The sequence below is a fragment of the Danio rerio genome, chromosome 3 (assembly GCF_052040795.2).
Source record: "Danio rerio strain M-AB ecotype USA chromosome 3, GRCz13ab, whole genome shotgun sequence".
NCBI lineage: Eukaryota > Metazoa > Chordata > Actinopteri > Cypriniformes > Danionidae > Danio > Danio rerio.
The window spans coordinates 17,978,186-18,005,000 of NC_141023.1; the positions used below are offsets into that span (position 1 = coordinate 17,978,186).

Sequence of the window (26,815 nt, forward strand, 5' to 3'; positions counted from 1 at the left end):
ATCAGAGATTTGTGTGTTTTCTGACAGACGGACTACTTTCACCTGTTCCTGTGCGTTGCCATCATTGTGCTGTACGGCGATGATGTCACAGAGCAGCAGCTTGCCACAGATCAAATGCTGCTGCACTTCAGTAACCTCTCCATGCACATGAATGGAGAGCTGGTGCTGAGGAAGGTATGAGTTCACATGCGCGCACACACACACACACACACACACACACACACACACACACACACACACACACACACACACACACACACACACTCAGACTGACAGAGCTCCTCATGGTTATGTATGTTGTGTCTTTGTGTCATGCAGAGGTGATGCATCTCTCTACCGCTGCATACAAAACATATTTTTCTCACTGCAAAAAAAAAGTTGCTATGCGAAAACTGGTTTTGAATAAGATGTAATTTCTGAAGATGTCTTTGTAAAATTAGAAATGCATCATGCTGATTATGAATAAGCAATCACTCTTTTTGGTTAAGTCTGATATAAATGTTTGAATGTGAATTTCTGAAAAAGTATTTCTATTTTCAATATTTCTCAGTGTTTATTTGTTTATAAAAAGTGGATGAATAGTTTTGACTATATGTTCAGTATATTTGTGTGTTTAGTATTATATTTTTGTCTTTGATCTATAGAAACACTGGAGTGTTTAGTCAATTATTACAATTGAATATATATGTTTTGATTAAATATTACCTTTAAAATGTCCTTTTCAGTATGTATAATCAAGTATAAATCAAATAGTTGATTTATTTATTAATTTATTCATATTCCTTTGGCTCAGTGCCTTTATTCATCAGGGATTACTACAGCAGAATAAACCGGCAACTTATCCAGCATATGTTTTACACAGCGGATGGCCTTCCAGCTGATCTCCCAGTACTGGGAAACACCGTAAACTCTCATTTACACACACTCGTACATTTCAGCCAATTTAGTCTACTCAATTCATCTAAACGCATATTTCACGCTGCTGCCATTTGAAAACACGAAAGCAAGGCTGCGTTGGGAAGAAACCCGGAAATATAGGATAAGCACTGTAAACATTGCAACAACTTGCTGTGGACTACAAACCTCCAGCTGATGCTGCGATTTAAAAATGCAGATATGGTGTAAGCATCACTTTAATATCTTTCAGTTCTGTTTAATTCAAACAATTAAAAGTATATTAGACATCAAACAACATCACAATTTATTTAAGAGTAAAACGCTTCAAGTGTCCTCCTAGGTTTCAGTTCATGGCAGCAGGTAAACACCATGGAGACGCTTACCTGCTTCAGCCTATGTAGCCCGGTGTGCGATAAAACACTGCAGTTCTCTGTAGCACATCGTCTTGTTGTCTGTAACAGTGTTGTCCCGGTACTGAACTTTTAAAAACGTCCAATTCCCGCTATCATTTATGCGCCGCTGAGCGCATTTATAAACAGCTCTGATTTGCCATAGTATTCACCAGTGCTCAACAGATATGACTGTGATTGGCCCTAAAGGTCATTAGTATACCGCTCTTCACAGATTGCAAACACAGATAGAAGATTGGATTGTTTTAAAGCTGTGAAGATAAGTTGATTCATCAGCAGATCGCTCGTCTGTGTTTGCACTCAGTAAACATCAGTGAAGTGCGGTGAACTGATGACCTTTACGGCCAATCATAGTCATTTCTGATGAGCAAGTGAACACAATGGCAAATCTGCGCTGTTTAAGAAACCCATCAACAGTACATAAATGTTTGCAGGAAATGGATGGGTTTTTTTTTCAGTACCGAAATTTTGTATTGCGACAAGTCTAATATAGTGAACGAAGCAGTTCATTAACTTAAGTTTGATAAATGGCATCTAAAACGTGTGTTTGGGAAAGAAAACGTTAACTAACTAGTGCCATGTCTCTTTAGCTGAAAATGAGGTCCAATATACTTTTTTTATTTTCACTAGTCTTTCAGAACGGACCTTCGGGTCACTCAGAAGGCGGTGAAATTATACATTTGTGTCACTTTCTCTTCGCTGACAACATACTGTACTTCTGATACTTCTGGGTTTCTTCTCATTGCAGCCTCGATTTTGCTGTTTAAAATGGTGGCCGCGTGAATCAGTCTATAGCTCATGTCTCTGGACTGTGGGGTAAACTGAAGCACCCAAGGAAACCCACTCCAACACAAGGAGAACATGCAAATCTACACTGAAATGACAACCGGTGTTTGTTTGTTCATACATACAAAATGCAGTTTGTTTAAAGATTTGCAAAGACAGAACAGTGGCATAGGTGTCTCATGTCATCATATACTATAATACAGCCAGCTATTATACCAGGGGTTCTCAACCTTTTTCACTGCGGGGCTCACTTCTTTCTCCTATCAATTTTTAAAGGCCCACCTGTCTGACATTTCTCTGAAATGTTTGTATGAAATGCTAAATTAAACCTTTATTTAATTTTTATATATATATATATATATATATATATATATATATATATATATATATATATATATATATATATATATATTCATTCATTCCACGGTTCTCAATATAATATTGAACCGTTCGGTACGACCTCCACGGTTCAATACGTGTTGTGAATTGCGGTTTTCTCGGTTTTGCGTTTAAATAATTTATGTGCGTTTTATATCTTGACTGTGTGTGCCTGTAAGTCCATGAGCTGAGATAAGGAAACTCCTCCCCGCGAGTAAATATCCAATCACTATGCTCTAAAGTTAGGGGGCCTGACATTGCACTGAAAGGCACGCACAACTCTCACCGTGAGATGTTTTCTACTGCGTGCGCCCAGACAGTGGCAAGTGCGTTGCTCCGCTTGTGCGCGCATATTGTCATTCTTACATTAGAAATAACAAACTTGCAAGCGGAAAAGACGTGATATGGGAACGGCCGCTGCTATCGTTAATCCGGTGTGCATGCGTATTAGCCTTGGTGTACATACTTGGAATTTTGAACTAGTGCACAGTTGGCAACTTGTCATAACTTTTCCGTGCAACAGAAATGCGGCTTAAAGAAGCCTTTACGATTATTTAACTGTGACGAATCAAAGCGTAGTTAATAGTAAAATCAGCTAATCGTTGCAACTCTATTAATGATTACAGTACATTGTACAAAAGGCATTTTCTACAAAACATATCCAAATGTTTTCGGCTGTCTGCCCCACTCGCTTATGGTGACTCGCGCTCTGCGCGGCCTATGCAGCTCATACTGAATTGAACAGACGCACGTCACTTCATAGCTATAGTGACCGTTTTTCGACTGAACTAAATTTGTTTTTATGTCTTGGACACACTATTTGGAGGGCCAGAACAAACTGCCTCGGGGGCCGGGTTCGGCCTGCGGGCCGCCAATTGAAAAGCCCTGGAATACAGTATCGCATTTTTTCAGCACCGAGATAATTAAGATGATTTATTTATGTTTACGTAAGTACAAATATGTTTATTTGAAATGGCCAATTTATCTTAATTAGCTTCATGTATGTTTATTTTCAAAATGTAGGATTTTATGTGTTCCCCAGTTTGTACATGGGCTACCAGCAGCTGTGAGATATCAGTGTTAACTTTTTTTTATACAATACACTAGGAACTAGTGTACTTATCTTGGCTTTAAAGTAAAACAAAAGGAGTATTGCAATAAAAAATTTTTTCTTAACCTTTTACTGTTCCTATTGCCTATAGAATAATAAAAAAATAAATAAAATAAAAAAACACGTGTCAAACCATGAGAAACAAACCGAACCAAAAACCGTGTTAAAAAACCAAGGTATGTATTGAACCGTGGGCTAACTGTATTGTTGCATCCCTAATATAAATGTATGTGTGGGATTGTTTTTTGTATTAGTATATGTTTTATTTATTAGTTCATTTAATTCATTATCTATCCATCTGTCCGTGTGTTTATCTGTCTGTTTATCAGTTGAACTCATAAACTTGACCTTTTTTACCTCCAAAAAATATATTATATTATATTATATTATATTATATTATATTATATTATGTTATATTATATACAGTAACAAGCTGGCTAGGACAATTGGCATTTCTGTGTGGAGTTTGCATGTTCTCCCCGTGTTGGTGTGGGTTTCTTCCAGGTGCTGCAGTTTCCCCCCGAATCCAAAGACATGTTCTATAGATGAATTCAATGTATGTGAATAAGTGTGTATGGATGTTTCCCAGTGATATGTTGCAGCTGGAAGGGCATCTGCTGTGTAAAACATATGCTGGATAAGTTGGCGGTTCATTCCACTGTGGCGACCCCTTATGAATAAAGGGACTAAGCTGAAGGAAAATAATTTAAGAATTATATTACTGTATATTTAACAGTTTTTTCCTGGTATTTTTTTGCAATTCTCGTCTCACTTTCTCATTTTCTAATCCTAGGCACGTAGTCTTCTGTATCAATTCCGCCTTCTTCCCAGAATCCCCTGCAGCTTACATGACCTGTGTAAACTCTGCGGACCTGGAATGTGGGACAGCCGCTACATCCCTGCCATAGAATGTTCCGGGGAGCATCCAGACTCTCAGAGCTGCCCCTATGGAGGCACTGCCACCCCCGAAAGCCCGCCCTTACCCAGCCCCAACCAGCCCATCGAGGGCAAGCGGGGCTCCAAGAAACGGGACATTTTCACCTTCCGCAAGCACTCCTGACTCGAGCACCGGTTCCCATGAGGCTTAGCGTCTGAGCAGAGCGCTGGAATTTCAGGTCTCCATTGTGCTGTATGTATGAAACACTGCCTTGCGCACAAATGCATTCTGGGGTACCGATGTTTCATCAACTACAATCATCCAACAATCAGGAGCCAGTCTTCACTTGTCTTTTATGAAGTCACATCTAGCAGACCGACACCTCAGAATATTTTGGCTTATTTTTTTAACATATATATCTACTATGTATGCATGTGTTGATGTTTGTGTGTGTGTGGTTTAGTTACCACAGTCAGAGGATGTTGTTTTTTTTTTTTTTCTGTTTGAGTTGGTTCCTATTCTGTGCAATCCTCAAGTATGAAGCAAACCGTCTGCCAAAATGAAGTGGGATGTTATTATCGGTAGATAATCTGATATCACGATTGTTTTATGATCATCTATGCCTTTCATATTCTCACAATAAATATGATGATGATGATATAGATGTACTGCAAAAAGAGTCTTCTTCTTGTGAGTTGCCTGCTTTGAGATCTTGGAGTCAGTGTAAAATGAAAACGGAAGCTGTTTACTTTTCTTCCGCATGTCTTATTGTCCACTATTCATCTACAAAGAGACAAAGGGTAAAGGGATAGTTCACACACAAATCTGTTTGAGCTTTTGCCTGTTGAGTTTTTTAATCATTGACTCCCATAGTTTTTGTTTTTCCTACTACGGGTGTCAATGGTTACATGTTTCCAACATTCTTCAAATTATCTTTCAAATTATCTCAAATTATACTGTATTTAACAAAAAAAAAGAAACATAATCGTTTTGAACCATTTGAATGTAATATAATATTTACTATTTATATTTATTTATAGATATATCCCTAGTCAGGGGTGCCCACACAAGGTCCTGGATGGCCGGTGTCCTGGAGAGTTCAGCTCCAACCCTAATCAATCACACCTGAACAAGCTAATCAAGGTCTTACTAGGTATACTAGAAACTTCCAGGCAGGTGTATTGAAGCAAACTGGAGCTAAGATCAGCAGGACACCGGCCCTTCAGGACCAACTTTGAACACCCCTCTTAGAGTTTTAGCTTGAGCAAATGTGTTTAAAGGGACGGTTCAACCAAAAATTACAGGTTGCTTTTAATTTTTAATTTAGGACATTCAAGATTTTTTTCTTTGTTAAGTAGAATATTTAATCGTTGTGGTTTATTTAATGCAGTGGCAAGGGGCACTTTGAGTCTATAAAACAGATACAGACAAGGCAAATCACAGAATTATTATGTCAACATTTTTACTTTTAGGCACTCATCACCATTTTAGTGAGTGAAGAGTTATTGTTTATTTTGATTTTCCTTTGTTATAATAATCTCTTAGCTGTAGATATCTAAAAAAAAAATCTTGATTGGTAAGCCAAACGATATCCTTTAGTTTTGAGAACTGTCCATATCTCCTTTAATTACACAGCACAGTAATGTTATTCCCTTCTCCCTCCAACATTGAAATGTTGAGTCTTCCTTGACTTACTTTCTTATCCTGAGTAATCCACCTAAGTATTACAATTTATTTCCCTAATTTGAGATGTTTGAACGTTTGTGTCCAATTCTCTAGCGTGAGTGTTAATATTGGGCAGAGCAACATTTTTACAGCAAGCTTTAATATTTAGGTGCTATCATTTTAACATTTTTCATATTTTATTCAGGCATTAGTAATCAGTGATTAGCTATTTAGTGGGAAAAAAACTTTAATTTTGCATTAATATAAAAACGGACTATTTAGGGTTTAATCTGGCATAACTTTGATCGACAAAAAGATGTCTTTTTTTTATGACTTTGTATTTACTTTGTATTTGACCAGTTTGATGTATGTTTTATTAGGAAAACTATTTAGTAAGTCAAATTACAGAAATGTCTAGCTTATATCTTTATAGAAATTTATAAATGTTTAGTAAATGCTATGAGGTATTAAGCTGTTCAAGTTTCAGTACTTTTAAGTTTATGGAGTCATGATCTAAAATTGGAAATGTTTGTTTTTTTTGCGCAGAGAGGGTTATTTTTTCAGTACTAATTACACAAATTTTGAGCAAAAAAGGTCAGAGTTCTGAGTCCTTCATTTTTATTTTTTATTGATTAATGGAAGTGACTTCAATATTTAAATGTGTTATTTATTTATTAAGAATTATTTATTAAATTTCCCATTAATTGTATTTTTTGAATGTCTATCCTTACCCTAACCCTAAACCCAACCTTCAGACGAATGTAAAAACAGTTGTGCCAAGTTATTAATTAAATTGCCCAATATATTGTATTTTTTAGTGTCTATCCCGCAACCTTAAACTCAACCATCACAGTGAAAAATTATTGTTATTGTCACAATTATGATGCTATAATGTGGGTATCTGCAACTGTATCCTATTTAGACTTTAACATAGTTATGCCTTAAATCTTATAGACATAGTAGCATTAGCAATGGGCTAATATGCAATCATTTGGATGCATCCAAGAAAAGCAATTAGCATTTTCATGTGTATTTTGTGAAATGTCAAGTTCGTGTTTATATGGTAAACCCGTAGCTTTAGCAGAAGGTCTTAATCTTCTTCTCCAGAACAGAATGAGGTTAAATCCAAAAACCCAAGAGGGAGTTTGACTTTAATTAGTTTATCTGGCGATTTGGCGGTTGAACCGTTGAAAGAAAAAGCGCGCTCTCGAGGAGATTATTAAACAACGCGCTTAAGTGCGACTGAACGCCACGGTACCTGGAGTCTTCGCGTTTCCCCACAGCCTCTTTTAAAGGCAGATATCGGCAAATTGCTGTCAAAAGGTAACATTAGTCGCTTTAAGACCAGCTTTGGCTCTCAACATGCAGTCTCTGTCAATGACGGACATTATGGGCTTTCGTTTAGCCATTAGTCGAGCCGCGGCTGCTCTCCCGAGTCCCAGAGAGCATTGAGAAAAGGCCGAGAGATCTAAAAAGGGGTTATGGGATGATGACATGCTTGTGAAATAATTAAAGGATGGCCATGATGGTGCTAAGCCACTTTCCATTTACGTTATCTGCCTGCTGCTTTATAGTTGTTATGTGTGCTTTCTTTCAGAGCTGTTTCTGATTACGTAGTTTCATGCTTGTTGATAGTCGAACAACGTCACGGAGAGATTTCTCGTCTGCTACTCATCTCCTGTACTGGAAACACCAAGTGAGTCACATCAAGGGGAAAAACTGCTTTCTGTATTAGATTTTTGTAGGGGTGGGTAACCTCCTCTGGCGACAAGCACAGTTCCAACACAGAGGAAGGGCCACATGAAATCAAAACTGAAGTTCATATTTGTTGAATATATTGTAAACTATTTATTCATGCATGTACATTTTTATTTTCCTCATAATCAAAATAATGCTTGAAGAGACTAAATAAAAAAATAAAAAAAATCTTTGAATGTTCACAGAGTAACTATTTTAGACTAGGTCTATGCCCGACTTCTATAGCTAACCTTAATGATTAGGGCCAGACAGAATCTGCAGACATTTTTTGTTATGTCTGCGCAGAATTTTGTAAAAAAGCTGCAGATTTATGTGGAATGATTTTAGGGAGTATCATAACTAAAAACTTGATATATTAAATAAAATTTTAAAAATACCTTTTTAAAAACTTTATTTAATGTTTACAATGCAAATCCTATTAGATCCACATTATTTTCTAAACAAAGCAAGTATACCACATATATCTATTAAAAGGCAGAAAATATTACTTCACAAGCTATTGTAAATAAATCATGAATATTTTCATGTTAGTTAATAATATTACTGAAATTAATTTTAAAACTGCATAAATATAAATTTACACACATTTACACTAGTAGATGAATAGACTCCATGATGGGCTAGAAATCTGCAGATTTTTGCACACTCAGATTCTGTGTAAGTCTATGGGTACTTATTATATTGCTATTCAAAGCATGTTAGTAATTAATTAAAACATTTAAACATTCCAATTATTTTAACATTATAAAAACGTTTTTTATCAACATTATGAGAGCCTTCATAAATATCAAACATCATGAATGTTAACATCAAAATGTTATTTTATTAACGTCACATGCTAATATTTACGCAACATTTAAGAAATTATACTGAAAGTTCTTGGAAAATTCCCTTTTAGTCTTTTCTCTGATTCGCGTTGACTTGGAACAAAAAAATGAAACTAAGCATTAAAATGAAAAACAAATGTGCTTTAAGAAACTTTTTTAAAATACATTTTTATTATCATTTGAAGAAGAAAAAAGAGAGATTTAAAGATGATTAATTGGATTTACAAAAAAGCAAGTGGTTGTACACAAATTACTAAATTTACTTAACTTTGGTTAAACAAATTACTAAATTTTATTTGTTTGTTTAAATTAAGCCCATTGAAATAGTTTGCAACAATTTTGCTGAAATCATTTTTTTCCCGTGTATTTTGATTGTGCTATTATTAATTCAAATCCTTGTGAAATTTACCAACTGTTTTTTTTTTTTTTTAAATACAACTCCTCATTTGTGAGGCACTATACAAAGAGGATTAGAATCATATGCAATAATATTACACTAATTTATATCTGATATTTTGGCAAATTGTTAGCTAATTTGTATGAATTCCTGCAATCAAATTTTTTTTTTTTTGAGATAAACTGGCTCATACCAATGTTCATGTGTTTTTGTATATGCAGTGGAAGTCAGAATTATTAGCCCCCTTTTAATTTATTTATTTATTATTATTTTTTAAATATTTCCCAAATGATATTTAACAGAGCAAGGAAATTTCCAGAGTATGTCTGATGATAATATTTTTTTCTTCAGGAGAAAGTCTTATTTGTTTTATTTTGGCAAGAATAAAAGCAGTTTTAAATTTTTTAAACACCATTTTAAGAACAAAATTATTAGCCCCTTCAAGCTAACTTTTTTTCGATAGTCAAACAACGAAACAGAACAAACCATCGTGATACAATAACTTGTCTAATTACGCTAACCTGCCTAGTTAACCTAATTAAGTTAAGCCTTTAAATGTCACTTTAAGCGGTATAGAAGTGTTTTGAAAAATATCTAGTCAAATATTATTTACTGTCATCATGACAAAGATAAAATAAATCAATTATTAGAAGTGAGTTATTAAAACTATTATGTTTAGAAATGTGTTGACAAAAATATTCTCTCCATTAAACAAAAATTAGGGGAAAAAATAAACAGGGGGCTAATAATTCTTAATAAATAACTAGGTTAATTAGGTTAACTGGGCAGGTTAGGGTAATTAGGCAACAAATGATAGTTTGATCTGTAGACTATTGAAATAGTAGCTTAAAGGGGCTAATGATTTTGACCTTAAAATGGTCTTTACATTTTTTTAAAAACGCTTTTATCCTAGTCAAAATGAAACAAATAAAACTTTCTTTAGAAGAAAAAATATTATCAGACATACTGTGAAAATTTCTATGCTCTGTTAAACATCATTTATGAAATATTTAAAAAAGGGGGGAAAAAATCAAGGGGGGGCTAATAATTCTGACTGCAACTGTATATATTGCTCTATAACATAGCAACAGCTCTTTATTCCATGCATATTTTTTGTTAAAACATACTATTACAATAGAAATTGTTATACATTGTTTTTTGTACTTTTATAATAAAGAAGGAAGTAGAATGGAAACGAGCTATAAATGTGTTATAGACAAGTACAATCATATTCCTAATGCATGAATTGAAATGCACTTATTCTGTGTTTCAGACACTTTATTTGCAAAACAAGAAAATAGGCTTGCATCATCTGATTTTTCATTGACTTGCAGAACATATCGACAGAGAGCAAACACAAAGCGTCTCTCTCTTTCCCTTTCTCTCTCTCTTTCTTTTTGGTATGAACATAGATGCACTTGCCTGACTAAAGACCCAGATGATGCGAGCTAATATGTGCATTTAGCCAATGGACTGTTAAAATATACGGGCCGGTGGTTTGGGGATAAGCTTTAATTTCCTTTGCCTTTCCATAATGGAAGTCAAGAATGCCTTTTCCATTTCCTGTGAGTGAGCTATTTCTGGCAAACTCAATCTGATAAGAACAGGATCCAGGTAACAACATGAAGATATCATAAGCCATTTCACCTCCATCCTTGATTGTATTCCTAGTGGTATCAGCTTGCTTTTATTAAGTGAAACCCGTGTACTCTGTCTGCATTGCTTTAATATTGCATTTGTCATGGATTATCGCAAAAAAAGAAGCTTTTTAGGAAAAAATGTCAGACCTCATGAAAGTGGATTTGTGTGTGTGTGTGTGTGTGTGTGTGTGTGTGTGTGTGTGTGTGTGTGTGTGTGTGTGTGTGTGTGTGTGTGTGTGTGTGTGTGTGTGTGTGTGTGTGTGTGTGTGTGTGTGTGTGTGTGTGTGTGTGTGTGTGACCTACTTTAAGTCTTGGCTTTTTTCGCAGTGTGTCTCCTCCTCTGTGTTTGACTGGCAGGTCTGGCTGCAGTTGAACCCCCTACAGTGAAACTGCACCGACTGCTGTGTTATTGGCCCTAATTATCAATTATCAGAGTCACAGTGGCCCACCTGCTGCAGACTGATGTACTAATAAACCCCGGTCATTTGGACCAGCCCTGAGGAGACGAGACTGACAGCTAGATTGGATGATGATATCACTAGATATATGGGTCAAAGGGGGTTTCAAGCACGCTGAAAAAAAAGATTAATTTACTCATTTTTTTTAAGGTAAGTGGTTGCAAAGCATTTATATGGGATAGATTTAAACAAAGATTAAGTTAAAAATTACTAAATTTATTTTGTTTGTTTAAATTAAGCCTAAATATATATTGTTTGCAACCACTTACCTTAAAAATATTTTTGTAAATCCAATGAAAAATATTTTTCAGTGCATCAAAACAATGAAATTGTAATACAGCTTTATTTATTTATTTATTTCATTTTCTTGTCTGCCCTTTATCAATCCGGGGTCGCCACAGCGGAACGAACTGCCAACTTATCCGGCATGTTTCTACGCAGCGGATGCCCTTCCAGCCGCAACCCATCTCTGGGATACATCTACACACACTCACACACACACACTCATACACTACGGACAATTTAACCCACCCAATTCACCTGTACCGCATATCTTTTTACTGTGGAGAACCGGAGCACCCGGAGGAAACCCACGCAAACGCAGGGAGAACATGCAAACTCCACACAGAAACGCCAAATGAGCTGTGAGGCGATAGCACTACCTACTGCGCCACTGCATCACCCTTATTTATTTATTTGTTTATTTGTTTTACCGTATTTTAAAATCTTTTGTGTTTATATTTTTTCAAAAAAAAAAAAAAGAATGTTGAATTGTGTGTGTATATATATATATATGTATGTATATGTATATGTATATATATATATATATATATATATATATATATATATATATATATATATATATATATATATATATATATATTTATATATATATATATGTATATATATATATGTATATATATATATATATATATATATATATATATATATATATATATATATATATATATATATATATATATATATATATATATATATATTACTCTGTAAACATCCAACAAAATGTAGTTAAGTGGAAACAAATTGTTAATATACCAAAATATATATTAATATGCATTTTATATTTATTAATTTGGGACATTCTACCAGAAACGTATATTATCAGTCCCTGAAATAAAAACATAAATACAGTGAATAAAAAGTATTTCATTCCAAAAATTTCTAAATTTTATTTTGTTTTCTGAGTTTTTTTTTTATCTTAGAGAAGATTTATTAGTTTTAGCAACTCATTTCTGATAACTGATTTCTTTAATCTTTGCCCTAATGACAGACACTTCTATACAGCTTAAAGTCACATTTAAAGGCTTAACTAGGTTATTGTATAACGATAGTTTGTTCTGTAGACTATCAACAAATTATATAGCTTAAAGAGGCTAATCATTTTGACCCTAAAGTGGTTTTTAAAAAATTAAAAGCTGCTTTTATTCTTGCCAAAATAAAACAAATAAGACTTTCTCCAGAAGAAAAAAATATTATCAGACATACTGTGAAAATCTCCTTGCTCTGTTAAACATCATTTGGGAAATATAAAAAAAAAAAAAGAAATAAAAAGAGGACGAATAATTTTGACTTCAACTGTATATAAATGCAGCCTTGATGAGCATATTTCTTGATTAATATTAAAAAATAATAGTGTGATCAGCAATTCGAGATTCATATTTTTCACTTGATTTTCTTCATGAAGTCAATTTTGCTCTTCATTTATGTTTTATATTTGCGTTTATTTACCCAGGGCAATGTAAGAAATCAGGTATGTTTAAACAGGCCTGCTGATTAAACTGATTAATGCATGAGATTAATATTTATTTTCTGAAAGCTATATCAGGCTGTTTTATTAAACTCTGTAATGCCATAAATATTTTAGTGTGTGTTTGTGTGTGAGAGAGCAGAATGGAAATTCCACAGCTGGGTGTGGGACTGCATGACACAATATATATCTATTTTTATAAGCCTTTTCAGAAACTTAGGATAGATTAGACCAACCTGTTCATATTGTTAGTTATGAGGTGGTTTTAAAGGCATGTCTTTGGGTAGCTCCAGTTTTGTCAACATCAGATGAAAGATGTGTGAAATGAGGAATAATGGTGCATGATCGCTGTCACTTCACAAAGCTTATGAGTTTGTTAATTAGTCTATTTTGGTTATACCAGCTTGGTTGCTGAGTGATTTATGTTATAGTTGTACGTTACTGTAAATACAACACAGAGAAGAAATGAATAAAGATTGAATGTAAAAGTATTTACAAATGCAAACCCTTGTTTCGATGTGTAAAAATCCATATTATAAATGTCATTATAAATATTTCATACAATTTTATTTGTGTATTTCCATTTGTATTTTAAATTTAGTTTTGTGCTTTTAGTATTTCAGTTAGTTTTGGGAGTTTTAGCCCAAGTCTAATGTGTTCATGCAGTATATAATGGGTGGAGTCCTGGCTAGGCCAGTTGGCATTTCTGTGTGAAGTTTGCATGTTCTCCTCGTGATCACGTGAGTTTCCTCCAGGTGCTCCAGTTTTGCCCGCTGTCCAAAGACAGGTGAATTGGATAAATAGAATTGGCTGTAGTGTATGTGCGTGTAATTGTGAGAGTGTATGGGTGTTTCCCAGTACTGGGTTGTGGCTGGAAGGGTATTCGCTTTGTAAAACATATGCTGGAATAGTTGGTGGTAGGCATGGGACAATAACCATTTTCAAGGTATACCGCGGTTTGGAAAAGGTTTTAAAACTGCCAACATTTTTTGCTATACTGTAAGGTATGTGTAAGATTTTTTAATAAAAAAATTTCCAGCTCTTTAGGAAAACGGTATCACCAGCAGGAAAAAATATTCAAAGATGCTTTTTTAAATTGTAAAGAATTCTGTTTTTTTGAAACTAATGAAGAGAGCAGCCTGACATGTTTACTGCTCTGAAATATTTTGAATGTTTCTCAAAATAAAATATATTGTGTTCAAAGGGGAAAGTTTTTTTTTTCAGGGTATCTGCGGGGTCTTAAAATGTCTTACTTTTTAAAAACTAAATTTAAGACCCATAAAAAAATTAAATACTTTTAAAAAGGTCAAAATTTTCACTAATTGTCTATGTATAGTTAGTCAATCAGTACAACCAACAAATCTATCTAAAAAAAAAAAAAACGTTTAACAAAATTGACATTTATTAACTATTTAGCAATATGGTTTAATGGTCTTCCTTACATCCTTACAATAATAATTTCTTGTTTTCATGCATAAATTTATGTTGTGCATAAATGTTGTTTATTTTAGCTTTTAAAACTTTGAGACATTCTGATTTAATTTAATATTGTTTATGCTACATTGCATTTGTGAAAAATATTCTATTTTGGTTTAATTTCCAGAAAACATTTAGATTAGACTCTCATTGTGAGTGTCGATTAAATAAATGACACCAAAAAAATACAGTTTTTTATATATAGCATTTTAAAATAATCTTGAAGTTAAAGGTGTAGTTACCTTCAAAATAAATATTAACCTTAATTTAGACCTCAGAATTCTGAAAATATTATATTTATTTATTATATTATATTTATTGAACATTAAGAAACAAAATAACATAATTTGTAATTTATTTTGTGCATGAATTTTGTTTATTATAGCTTTTAAAACTTGTCTTTTTTTTCAAAGAAAGATTGTGCTAATAAAAAATATTTGTATATAACTAGAGTTTGCTTGTTTTGACACATTATTTAAAATATGTGGCTAAGAAATAACTGAATTTTCATTTTAATTGGGCAAGTAAAAAAAAATCCACTATTCATTACAGAAAATTATTAGCGTTTTGCCCTATGATAGTCTGAAATTTTATTGATAATGGTTTTAAAAAGTCTTAAATTTGACGTGATTTAACCAGCAGAAACCTTGTTTTCACCCAGACATTTAAAAAGAATATATTTTAGAGCAGTAATCACAATACTGTCAAACCATGAAATCGTGATATTTTTTATCCAATGTTATTATACCATCAGAATCTTATACCGGACCATGTCTAGTTGACTCTCATAAACAAGGGACTAAGCCGAAGGAAAATGAATATACTTTTTTCTTCTGCTGTCAGGTTTGACTTTCACTTTCTTGATGGCTAAAAATTTTTAGAAACAGAACAATGAAGTAAATTGGAGGTTAATTCTGCTGTGGTGACCCTTTATAATGAAAATTTACAAAAAGAAAGACTCCAGTAAGCTTTGTTTTATTTACTGTTTCAAAAAAGATATGCATTTATTTATAGCCTAATAGTGTTAAAAAATCTTCAAAGTTTCTTTTGATTCCACAAACAGATGTTTTATGAAGCATTTAATAAGACTATCGTTTTTGTTTTGATAGGAGTGCCAAACCAGTTAAAATAGAGAGCAACTTGTTCTTAAACATCAAAAACAAAACTTGTTTTTTTTTTTTTGTGTGAAGGATAAAAGTCAATGATATGATGAGCTGGGCTCTGCTGTTGTTCACATCAGAGGATTATAAAACAATACATTTAATTATTCAACAGTACAGGCCTTGAAATAAATCCTAAGCGTTCATGAATTTCAATAAAGGAGAATTAAGCTCAACAGCAGAGAGACGTATCAAATCTTTATGAGATTTAAGCTGGAGAATGTTCCCAGTGGTCCTGGTGTGTTTCCAGCTGGCTATTTCCTTGGTGACGGTTTCCAGGGAGTCGCATTTAACTCCCAGATCAACTCTTACATCAGGTCAGATAAACAAGAGCACTTGAGCGGTTCAAGTGGCCTGTAAATACAGAGAGCCACCCGTATACTATATCCTCCTGTTTTTATCATGTTTCATGATTTTTTTCCTGGAGTTCTCCTCTGAGATTAACTAATGAAGACAATATTACAATATAATAATGTTATTATGATGTTGGTGCACTTCAAAAATCAAAAAGTTCAAAATAAAAGCAGCAAGGACATAGAAGAGCCATTGTGTTATTTAAAGAAGCTTTCAGTGTAGAGTTGTAAAACTAAATAAAAATAGTTTAAAGAATATTTTACAAATCTAAATAAATCCCGTTCCACTCTAAAGAAGCGTTTATGGTTTCTAAAGTTTCTAAAGATTTTAAAGAGAATTCAACTGAAAATGAAAATGTATTCACTATTTACTTTTCAAGTACTGTAAAACCTAACAATGAAAATCCCTAAACGTAATAAGTTAGTTTAACATATTATTTTTAAAAGATGTATAGTAACTCACAAACTGATTATGTTTCGCAGAACTCAAACCAAGTGAGTTATAAGTGAATTAGTTATAATTTTTAGGTGTTAAATGCTAGAAGCAATGCTAAACCTTTTGAGTAGCTACAGTAGTGGGGATTAATTAGTTCTATTAACTGAACTATACGGATTGGATAACTGAACTTACAATGTTTAAGTTACAAATACTCGAAATGTTTGATATATATATATATATATATATATATATATATATATATATATATATATATATATATATACAGTTGAAGTCAGAATTATTAGCCATCCTTTGAGTTTTTTTCTTTTTTTATTTCCTAAATAATGTTTAACAGAGCGATGAAATTTTCACAGTATGTCTGATAATATTTTTCTTCTGGAGAAAGTCTGATTTATTTTATTTTGGCTAGAATAAAATAGTTTTTTACAACTATTTTAAGGTCAAAATTATTAGCCCCTTAAAGCTATATATTTTTCGATAGTCTACAGAACAAACCATTGGTTTACAATTACTTGCCTAATTACCCTGCCTAGTTAACCTAATTAACCCAGTTAAGCCTTTAAATGTCACTTTAAGCTGAATAGAAATGTCTTGAAAAATATCTAGTCAAATATTATTTTCTGTCATCATGGCAAAGATAAAGTATATCAGTTATTAAAACTATTATGTTTAGAAATGTGTTGAAATCATCTGCTCTCCGTTAAACAGTAATTGGGGAAAAAATACACAGGGGGGCTAATAATTCAGGGGGGCTAATAAATCAGGGGGGGTAATAATTCTGACTACAACTGTATATATGCGTATATGGCTCAATTTATATATAAACTTACAGTTCTCAAACCAATTTGATTTAAACTTCAATGATTTGCCACAATCGGTTTCTGTTTGTACATTAAAAGAAAATACATTGAAGAATGTTGGAAGCAGGTAGTCAGTTAACTATAGAAGCATTTTTACCCTAATATTCTTCAGTATACACTGTTAGACAGTATACACAATTTCACAGAAACCCACTGCAAAATGGCCCAGTAAAATACCACTTACATTCTGTACAGTAAGGTTACCCTAACCCTAAACAAAATTTGAGGTAAGGGAATACTACTGTAAAACACATCGGTAAGCTGCTCTAAAAAGAGGCTACTGTAAAATGATGGTAAGTTGCTGGCAAACATGCTACCATTAAGTTACTTCACAAAGTTAAAGTGAACTATCCCTTTATTTTGCCTCTTTGCTCTGTCTGCACCCCTATAAATCAGTTAGGATAGACTGATCAGTCCAGAAGACATGGCATTGCACACTAGGAACATTAATTATTATAAATTCTCGTTAATTTTAGGACTTGGCATTAATTATTTTCTAAAATTGACAGGTGCTTTTGTGTCGTTTATTGTTCAGTTTTGTCACTTGCATCTGTCAGTTGTTATCTTCTTGTCTTTTAGTTCTTTCACTGTATGTGGTTTTACAGAATGCAGTGCAGTTTTGAGAGACAAAAGGTTTGCTTTCTATTTCTTTGCTTAGTATAATTATGAATCATAAGCACAGATGTTGTCAAGTGTTTGAGGATTTTGAACTACTGCACAGATTTCTGTAAAACACCCACTCGCACAAGAAATACTGCACTGATTTATATATTTATTTTTCCTTCTTTTTTTTTTTTTTTTTTTTTGCGATAGTAATCTGACAGATTCAGATCAGAGGAAAGGGTTTAGAAATAAAAAAAAATCCAGTCTGACTTTAAACATAAAGTTTCCTTAAAATACTTAATTTTTAGAAAAATTAATTAATTTTTAAAAAAGGAAATGTGTAAGTTCAGTATATTTCAGTCCTAATGATGAGTTCACTGGAACTCCAAATACGTGATTATCTGGAAATTATGCAAGTATGAGGAAATTGTTTCAATAATTGAATGTGGAAAAAGTTGCTATAGTGATTTTATAAGATTATACTTCTTCTCATACCCCAACATTATGATAATAAGAACCAGACACCAGTATTTAGATTAGCCATTCTTAATAAATAATTCCCAGTTTTGCAAAGTGTAACAAATCACCATTATATCATTAGCCTTAAATGCATTATTTATTTGCTTTATTTCAAACTTGGGAGCACATGTTTAGGTTTTAAGCTTAAATTGTAATAAAATTATGATACCTCAAACTTTGTGAATATTTCATAACATTAGCTATTTAGAGTTTTTGTGCCAACCTTGATTTATTTTCAGTGTTTTAAATCTGAAATGTGGGTAAAAATAAAATAGAAGAGGTCGAAGAAAAACTTTACGATGCTTTTACCATTCCTAAATGATTCTTCAAAACATTTTTTTTCTGTTCAACAGAATAAAGAAACCCAGATAGCTTTGGATCCACTTGAGGGCGAGTAAATAGTGAGTACATTTTTTTGAGCTGAAATATCCCTTAAAGATACATTTTTTCAGCGTTATTTTGGGTGGATTGTTTGCACTTGTGAATGTATTAATTAAAATTCTTTAATTAATGTGTGAACTATACACTGTAAACCCTAATGTTGTATTTACCTACACAATTAAGTAAAGTTGACTGAACATAACATAAAATTTTGCATTTTTGTTCTATGACTTAAAAATATGAGTTAATTTAACTCTTGTACCATGATAATACATAAACTTAAGATTTCAAGTGTAGGGAGCTCAAAATCATAATAAATCCTTTGAAAGAAATAGGTCATCTTCACAAATGTAGCCTTGACTGTAAAATTCTAATATGTGCAACCGTTTACAAGGTCTTTTTTAAATCAGAAAACAAATGGCTATAGGTATAATTATTCATCATAATATAAATAAATGGCTACTTAATTTTTGTTATACTTTGTTATACTTAAATTGTTCAGTTCACCAAACTTAGTACTAAGTTTGGTGAAAAGACAATTTAAGTATAGTCTAGAAAACTGGTAGGATAAATAAACTTAAATATGCAAGTTTTGAGAGACTCCATTATTCAATTTAATTAAGGCAATGAGCGTGCGTGCGTGCGCGCGTGTGTGTGTAGATATATATATATTTGATAGGATTAGATATTAAAAAACATGTTAAAATTATTATTATTTTATTTATACAATACTGTCCATGAAATTTTACATTTAATTGTTCAATTTCTGTACTTGAATACTGTTAGACTCCCCAGAAAACCATAAAGCACTGTTTATCTATTTTGTTTGTTATTTATTATAATTTATGCAGATGATGTTCATATCATCTGGTGAAATTATATTCATGTATCACAATATATATCGCAGCAAAACAAAATATGCCAATGTCTGATTTTTCCAATATCGTGCAGCCCTATACAGTACACACACACAGCATGGAAAGTCACAGTGCTCTTTTCATGTTCTGACGGGGGTTTCCACCGTAATTAGAGCCTCTCACAGGGAATCCTTTCTGTGGAAAAATACCACCACTCTCAGAGTCACCCGTAGCCTTTCTCTGTCAGACTCTGAAATCCTTATGATAAGTTACACTCGTGAATGTGGCACTTCTGTAGCCGCTGTATAGCAGAATGCAATTGTGAAAACATATAGAGAGAGTTGTAAGAGCGTGACTGTAGGTGTTTGTGGGGGCTGATAATCTGAACCTGAGCTAATGTGAGTCATCTAAAACACTGGAAGAGCCGGCATTATGAATCAATCTACATTTTTGTTTATGAAATCAAAACTTTCTTTATTTGTAGACTGTTGTTTTATCCAGTGCTGGAGAATAACTGTAGACCTAAATAAATAAAAGTAGCCTATCATTTATTTATTTTTTCTATTTCTATTTTCTATTATTGTTTTTCTTTCTTCCTTGTTTATATAATATAAGTATGTAATATAATTACTAAATACACCAAATACACCAGCAGCTAGCTCTCTGCAACTCTTACATGGTCGCCCACTGAAGCTAAGCAGGGCTACTTACAGTCTGGATGGGAGACCACATGGGAAAGCTAGGTTGCTGCTGGAAGTGGTGTTAATGGGGCCAGCAAGGGGTGCTTAACTTGCAGTCTTTGTGGGTCTTAACGTCCCAGTGTATTAATGGGGACTCTATACCGCTCTATAGTGCTTATTGACTCTCTGTGGTAGTTAAAAATACGGATTTCCTTAAAAAAAAAAAAAAGAGTATTTGGCATTCTTGCCAAATTTGCCCACTGGCCTTTGTCCATCATGGCCTCCTAACCATCCTCATATCCTAATTGGCTTCATCACTTTGTCTCCTCTCCACCAAACAGCTGGTCTGTTGTGTGCTGTCTGGCGCAATATGGCTGCCGTCGTGTCATCCAGATAATTGCTGCAAACTGGTGGTGAATGAGGAGATTACCCCAAAAATATGTAAAGCGCTTTGAGTGTGCAGAAAAAGGCTATATAAATGTAATTAATTATTACTATAAATTATTATTATTATTAATATAAACTCTAAATACAAATGACATTGAGAGTGTTTTGTGGTTTTTGGCAGGATCATAGTTTCCAGGTACATAACTAAATAATGAAATGTAAAATAACACTATAGTCTTCATCATGCAAATAAATAGATACGAAATAAATCTCAAGTAAACAACTCACTGTTTTAAACAATGTTCAGTTTCCAGTAAGCTTCAGCTTAAGGTAAATTTAAATTTACAATGATTTATTTAAAAACTGAACACAATGTGAAAGTAATATAAACGAATGATCATGTATTTCCACTAGGGTTGGGCATCTAAGCTATAATGCCGATCCGATACGCATCTCGATACAAAGAATACGATCCGATATATTAGCGATACATTTGTGACATATTGCGATGCAACACGATACGATTCACACCCATATCACGATACGATGCGATATTTCAGCACTAACTAATTAGATCAAGTTTATGAGATGATGTGAAAGAGGATGCTGTGCCATTGAATGAGTTTGATTATTTATAAACCAAGCAAAACCAAGACTTTTTTTTACAAACTGGCTCTTCTCTCAGAGCCAGAGTGTCAGTTTACAGTAGAGGGCCATTTTAGAACATATAGCACATATTATTTAAGTATTTTCAAGATAAACAGAATGTATAAGTGCAATATATATTAAAAAAATATGTATATATTTGCACTCTTTCAACATAAATAAATTTAGCATTGCACAACAAGAATTGTGATTTAACTTTTCAACTATGAAAACAAGTTTTACAAAGATATTTTGCCACTGATTATTCAAAACTTAAGGTGGTGAACTAGCAGTGTTATGCTGCTTTGAAACATCACTGTCACTGTAAACAACAGGCTAATAAAAATATAACAAACCAGCAATCTTCTTGCTGTGAGGTGGTCAAACTACCCACTGTGCCACCGTGACACCCAATTATTTTTATCATTATTATTATTAATATTATTATTATTATAATTAAATAAAAATTAACAGGAGGAGGTGTTTAAAACCTTCGTTCTCCGTGACACTAGGCTGAATATCTTTGCAGATGAACAATGCAATAGCATTCGTTATTGGCATAGAGCGAGCAGAACTGTTGCGCATGGAAAAAAAAACTTGCAATGCTTTTCTCAACACTTTTGGAGCTGGTTGAAGCAGTGCGAAAGCCGGGGATGCAGAAACACTGGAAGATGCTTTCACAACAGCACCGTGGCGCCGCTTCAAGTGAGATATCAGATTAGTCGTACTGCCCGCGTATTTTACAGATGCGGCACATTTTGCAAATTGCATCTGTCCTGTCATGTCGTCCATCCTTAAATCCATAATGTTGCCATACGTTAGATTTAGAACTCAGTGGGGAATAAAATGTTTGTTTTGCTTCTCGCGCTGTCTGAGGGCGCACCACTAGCTTCATCCGCACACCTGATACACTGAGTTGTAGTGTGTGCACATCCGCAAATCCGTTGCTAAGGCTTACTTTATGTAGGTCGATTAAATTATGCGCCAAAAACAGGTTGACAACACTTGTTAATAAATAAAAAATACATTCTATATTAAAAATATAAGCTGTATCTCGGAAAAATCGATGCATCTCGCAAAAACCGATGCATCTCGATTTGCTTCCAAAATTTCATTCATCCTCTGCTGCTCAACCGATGCACTCGCATCGTGCACGCGCATGACCGCGTATCGATACATATCGGTTAATCTTCCCATCCCTAATTTCCACCGCTGTAGCACATAATAGAAATAAAACTTTGCTTACATTCTTTTTACAGTTTTTCTCACTCGCTTTTCAAATCATCCTTGAAATTTGCAAAACAGTAAGTGCATTTTCTCAAAACAACTTGTACAAATAGCAAAACACAATGAATTACCTGTAAAAGCCAGTCTCTTGCCTCAAATCCTTAGTACATCTCTCAAAAAAATAAATCTGTCAACATACATGTCAATGCTGTCAGAATGACTAGTCCTTGAGTCATTGTGTATGGATTACACAGTAAAATTGCTTCGCCATGTTGTCAGTATAACAGTGTATTCTGGGGGATGTTCAGATTTAAACTATGGCTGCACTTTTAATGACAAATATACTTTATTAATGTAACTTTGTTGCAAGTAAGTGTGATAAGATTCACATTTACGCTTTTACTGTTTGTACTGTCATTTGTTGACAGATAATGTCATAGTGATAGAGAAAGGAAAAGACAGCACTGCATAGCACAAAGAAAAAAAAACAAAAGCAGTAATGTGAACGCAGGGCAATCTCCTTTGATATGCGCCTATGTTGGACAAATCAAGATTCACACTGGAGCAATTTACCAATTCAGTACATATTTGGGAAAAAAATCTAATGGAAAGTATATAAAAATGCATTATGACTAATATTATGACAACTTGTTTAAGCATTTCGCTTGTAAATACTTATGTAAATGCCTAAATGTTGTGAGACCATTCAACAGAGACCATTTTTAAATAGATTGATCAACATAAGCAAATGATACTGTAGGAAACATCAGAGAATTGTACATAATCGTTTAAATGGATGTACAATAGAGCATCTGCAACTTGTTCATAGAAATGAGAAACTGCATTTTTGATGCGCACAAGTGACACAATAATGTGCAGCTTAAATAGGCCTTTTTAAAGAATCTCAATATCTTTCAATACATTCCTCATTACGTCTTTTTTATATTGCATCAGGGTGTCCACGTCTTAAAATGTCTTAAATTTCAAAAACAAAATTTTAGGCCTTAAAAAGTCTTAAATTTACAGAAATTGTGTCTTCAAGGTCATAAATAGTTGTTTACAGGTCTTTAATGTCCTATGTAAAGCTACCCAATTGGGCCAACACTCATCCAATCACCAACAATCCATTCTCTTTTTAAATCTCTATTTACCAATATAGTTAATTATCGTCTTTACAATAATATTTGTTTAAAAGTTCTCTGTGTATTATAGCCCATATTTGGATTGAGCTGGTGTGCGTTTCCCAAACAACGGCATAACTCGCAGCTGAACTATCATTGTTTGATGTATCGTTTGGGAAAAGAACGATGTAGTGACGAGTTTTTCCCAAAACCGAAGTTGCTTTGTCGCAGATAAATCATTTAAATCACATTAGTAATAACATAAAACATCCATAATGACTCTCTAAACGAGTTGAGTAACAACTTCTTGAGTAAACCCCCCAAAATTTTGTGCAAATTATATTGTTTTACACGCACACTCATTTAAACAAAAAATCTAGTTTTGGTAAAAGCATGCATGCACTTTATTAATTGAAAAATATGTAAACAGCACATATAGCCTATGTTTCCTTTACAAATATTATTGAGAATATGCCATATTCTTTTACAAGACATAAAATCAATTAGCGAACATGTATTTAAACTCATATAAATCATCATTTAATAGTCAATTAACGGTTGTAATTTACAGTGGGCTATTTATTAAGAAATGAAATAAATCCTACTTAATAATAATAATAATTATTATTATTATTATTTTATTAGGTAGGATATCATTTATTTACTGTTTAATTTTTATTAATTAATTATTTATTTATTTTAAGACTACTTAAATAAATAAATAAAATTTATTTATTTTAAGTCTACTTTTACAATTTGACATATTCAAACCACTGCAAAAATATTCTAATCAACAGGCTCATGTCATATAGGCCTACAATACAGATACATACATTAAAAGTTTTTACGTATGCTGTATATTTTGGTTTTCACAAGCTTTCAGACAAAACGTAAATTCAGCTTTTAAATAATAGGTCACCTATAGCTTTCATCATGAGCCACGGCTGTGTTCAAAAATGGCATAAATGTTTTTAAAGTGCACCTCGAAGGGAACACATTTGTCAATATGAAGATTGCTAAAACTGAACTGTAAAAATACTTTGAAAGCAAATCACAGGAAAGAGAGATGACTTTAATTATTTATTTTTCATCATTGCAAGTTTAAATGTTTGAACATTTGAAAGAAATAGGGCATTGGGGGAAAACTGGGAATAGAACACAACCAGGAACTATGCTTCTAACTACAGTTCTAGGTGTAGTTGGGAACGTACAGGTTTGCAATGAATTTAGGAATGTTTGTTGGAACGATGGATTTGGGAAATGCCAAATCAACAAACTAGTTGTATGCATACACATTTTTTCAACATAATATGAAATCTGTAAAAAGTTTAATAAATATATTAAATATATGCACAACAGTCTGTCCAGGGGTGCATTTCGAAAACCATATAGTCAACTAATGTCACAAGTTCTGTAGTTACAGTTTGCTTGTTTTAAAAATTTATTGAAAATATTAAATAGATATTATAATACTATAATATAAAAAGATTCCTGTATAATCCTGAAAAAGGTCTTAAAAAATCTTAAATTTCACTTTGTGAAACCTGCAGAAACCATGTGTGTTAACATTTGTCTGCACACTTTTTAATTTATTTTATTTGTTTTATTAACATTTGTCATATACTATGTGAGGTCAATTTAGTTATTTTCCCCAGTTTGCACATTCAAATTATCAACTATGAGTAACGATGAGTAACTAACGAGTGTTACAGGTTATTCAACATTTAAAAACAAGTTAAAGAAATGGCTAAAAGTAAATTAAGTTTGTATTCATGTGTAATTTTTTTGTCTAACATTTTAAGAAATTCTTATTATGTTTTATCCCTTTGTCACATGTAACTTTACTGTTTTTGTATGTGTGATGATGTGTTTTTTTGATTTTAGGTTACCTTTTATAATCTTGCAGGGGGCAACAGATGTAAATTAGCTCTTGTGGCTTATTTAAAGTTCTACTGTTTATTAATGAGCATTGTCCCTGTTAAATAAAAAAATATTTCAAATGTAAAGAATTGGTCGGTACAATTTTCTTGCAAAATAGACATTTATAAAAAATGTTTTATAACATTTAAAGTGATAGTTCACCGTGGAACCAAAATTATTCCATTATTTACTCGTCATTGACTTGTTCCAAGCAAGACAAGAGTTTCTGTGTTCAGCAGAAGGAAAAAATGAAATCAAACTGGTTTGGAACAATTAAAGGATGAGTAAATGATGGCAGTGTTTTTATTTTAGAGTGAGCTGTCCCTTCAAGTGCGTAACAAATCAAGTACAATAAGTAAAATTGAAAAGGAGCACACTTTTACTGTAGTGATATTTTACTAGGGTATTAGTGCCTGATTTGTGTAGTTTGTCTACCAATGAAAAAGTCTACAATCTTTCTGTCTAGACATCTACTTGATTTTGATGTTTTATTTTATTTCAGGACACTGTTTGCACTGTACACCATTGAAGCTCACACATTGTTTCTAACACTTTCTTGATAATTTTTTTCATAGAAGTTAAAATATCCGCAATGACTTTCGGACAGTGGATGGCATGTGAGCAGAAAATAATCCTGTTAACTGACTGCTTTCTGCATGAGAATGCAATGGCCTTGGTTTGACTGATCTACTTTGTGATTAAGCCAAACTGATCTCACGAGAAAACGTAAGTATTTTACGTTTTGCCAGTTTAGTGGCTAATTCGTACGAATTCGTATGAGTTCAGTCGTATGATACTGTACGATTTTAAAAAGGAGGCGTGGCACCTAACCCCACCAATAAACCCAACCGTCATTGGGGGATGAGCAAATCGTTCTAAATTGTACGAATTAGATTGTACAAATTCATACAAATTAGCCCCTAAATCAAAAAGTTACGAATTGCCGTGAGATTGTGTTGGATTTAGCGACCTCAAAGCATTGTAAAATCTCTTAAAGCAGCACATATTTGTCTCCAAGCTTTGCACTGCTGATTATTGTTCTTCAGCTGAAAATCGCAGTTCACGTGGTCTCTCTAGGGAGCCAAAGTCTGCAAGAAGACAAGGCAAAAAACCCGTCCTTTCCATGAGGCAGCAAAGTGAATAATACACGCAAAAAAAGAACAGCAGGTCATACCTTTTCTTGTCATTCGTTTC

General features: G+C 33.2%; 2 protein-coding genes across 5 annotated transcripts in view; both read left to right on the top strand.

Annotated features, from left to right (window-relative positions):
- tbc1d16 (TBC1 domain family, member 16) overlaps positions 1-5,136 on the top strand; it is a 61,496-nt gene extending 56,360 nt beyond the window's left edge. The window contains 2 exon segments of one of the 2 annotated variants that reach the window (NM_001006076.2): positions 28-174; positions 4,376-5,135. In NM_001006076.2, coding sequence (NP_001006076.2) covers positions 28-174; positions 4,376-4,642 — 414 coding nt within the window. In that variant the 3' untranslated portion in view covers positions 4,643-5,135. 2 annotated transcript variants of the gene reach the window in all.
- A 1,941-nt stretch (positions 5,137-7,077) lies between these two features.
- The window catches only part of cbx8a (chromobox homolog 8a (Pc class homolog, Drosophila)), a 70,601-nt gene continuing 50,863 nt past the window's right edge, over positions 7,078-26,815 (top strand). The window contains exons 1-4 of one of the 3 annotated variants that reach the window (XM_087241916.1): positions 7,083-7,447; positions 7,722-7,820; positions 18,757-18,804; positions 26,197-26,347. The gene's annotated coding sequence lies outside the window, so the exon portion shown is untranslated. Of the gene's footprint in view, positions 7,448-7,721; positions 7,821-18,756; positions 18,805-26,196; positions 26,348-26,815 lie in introns of all 3 variants that reach the window. The other 2 variants (XM_087241918.1, XM_087241917.1) reach the window with 2 other exon arrangements.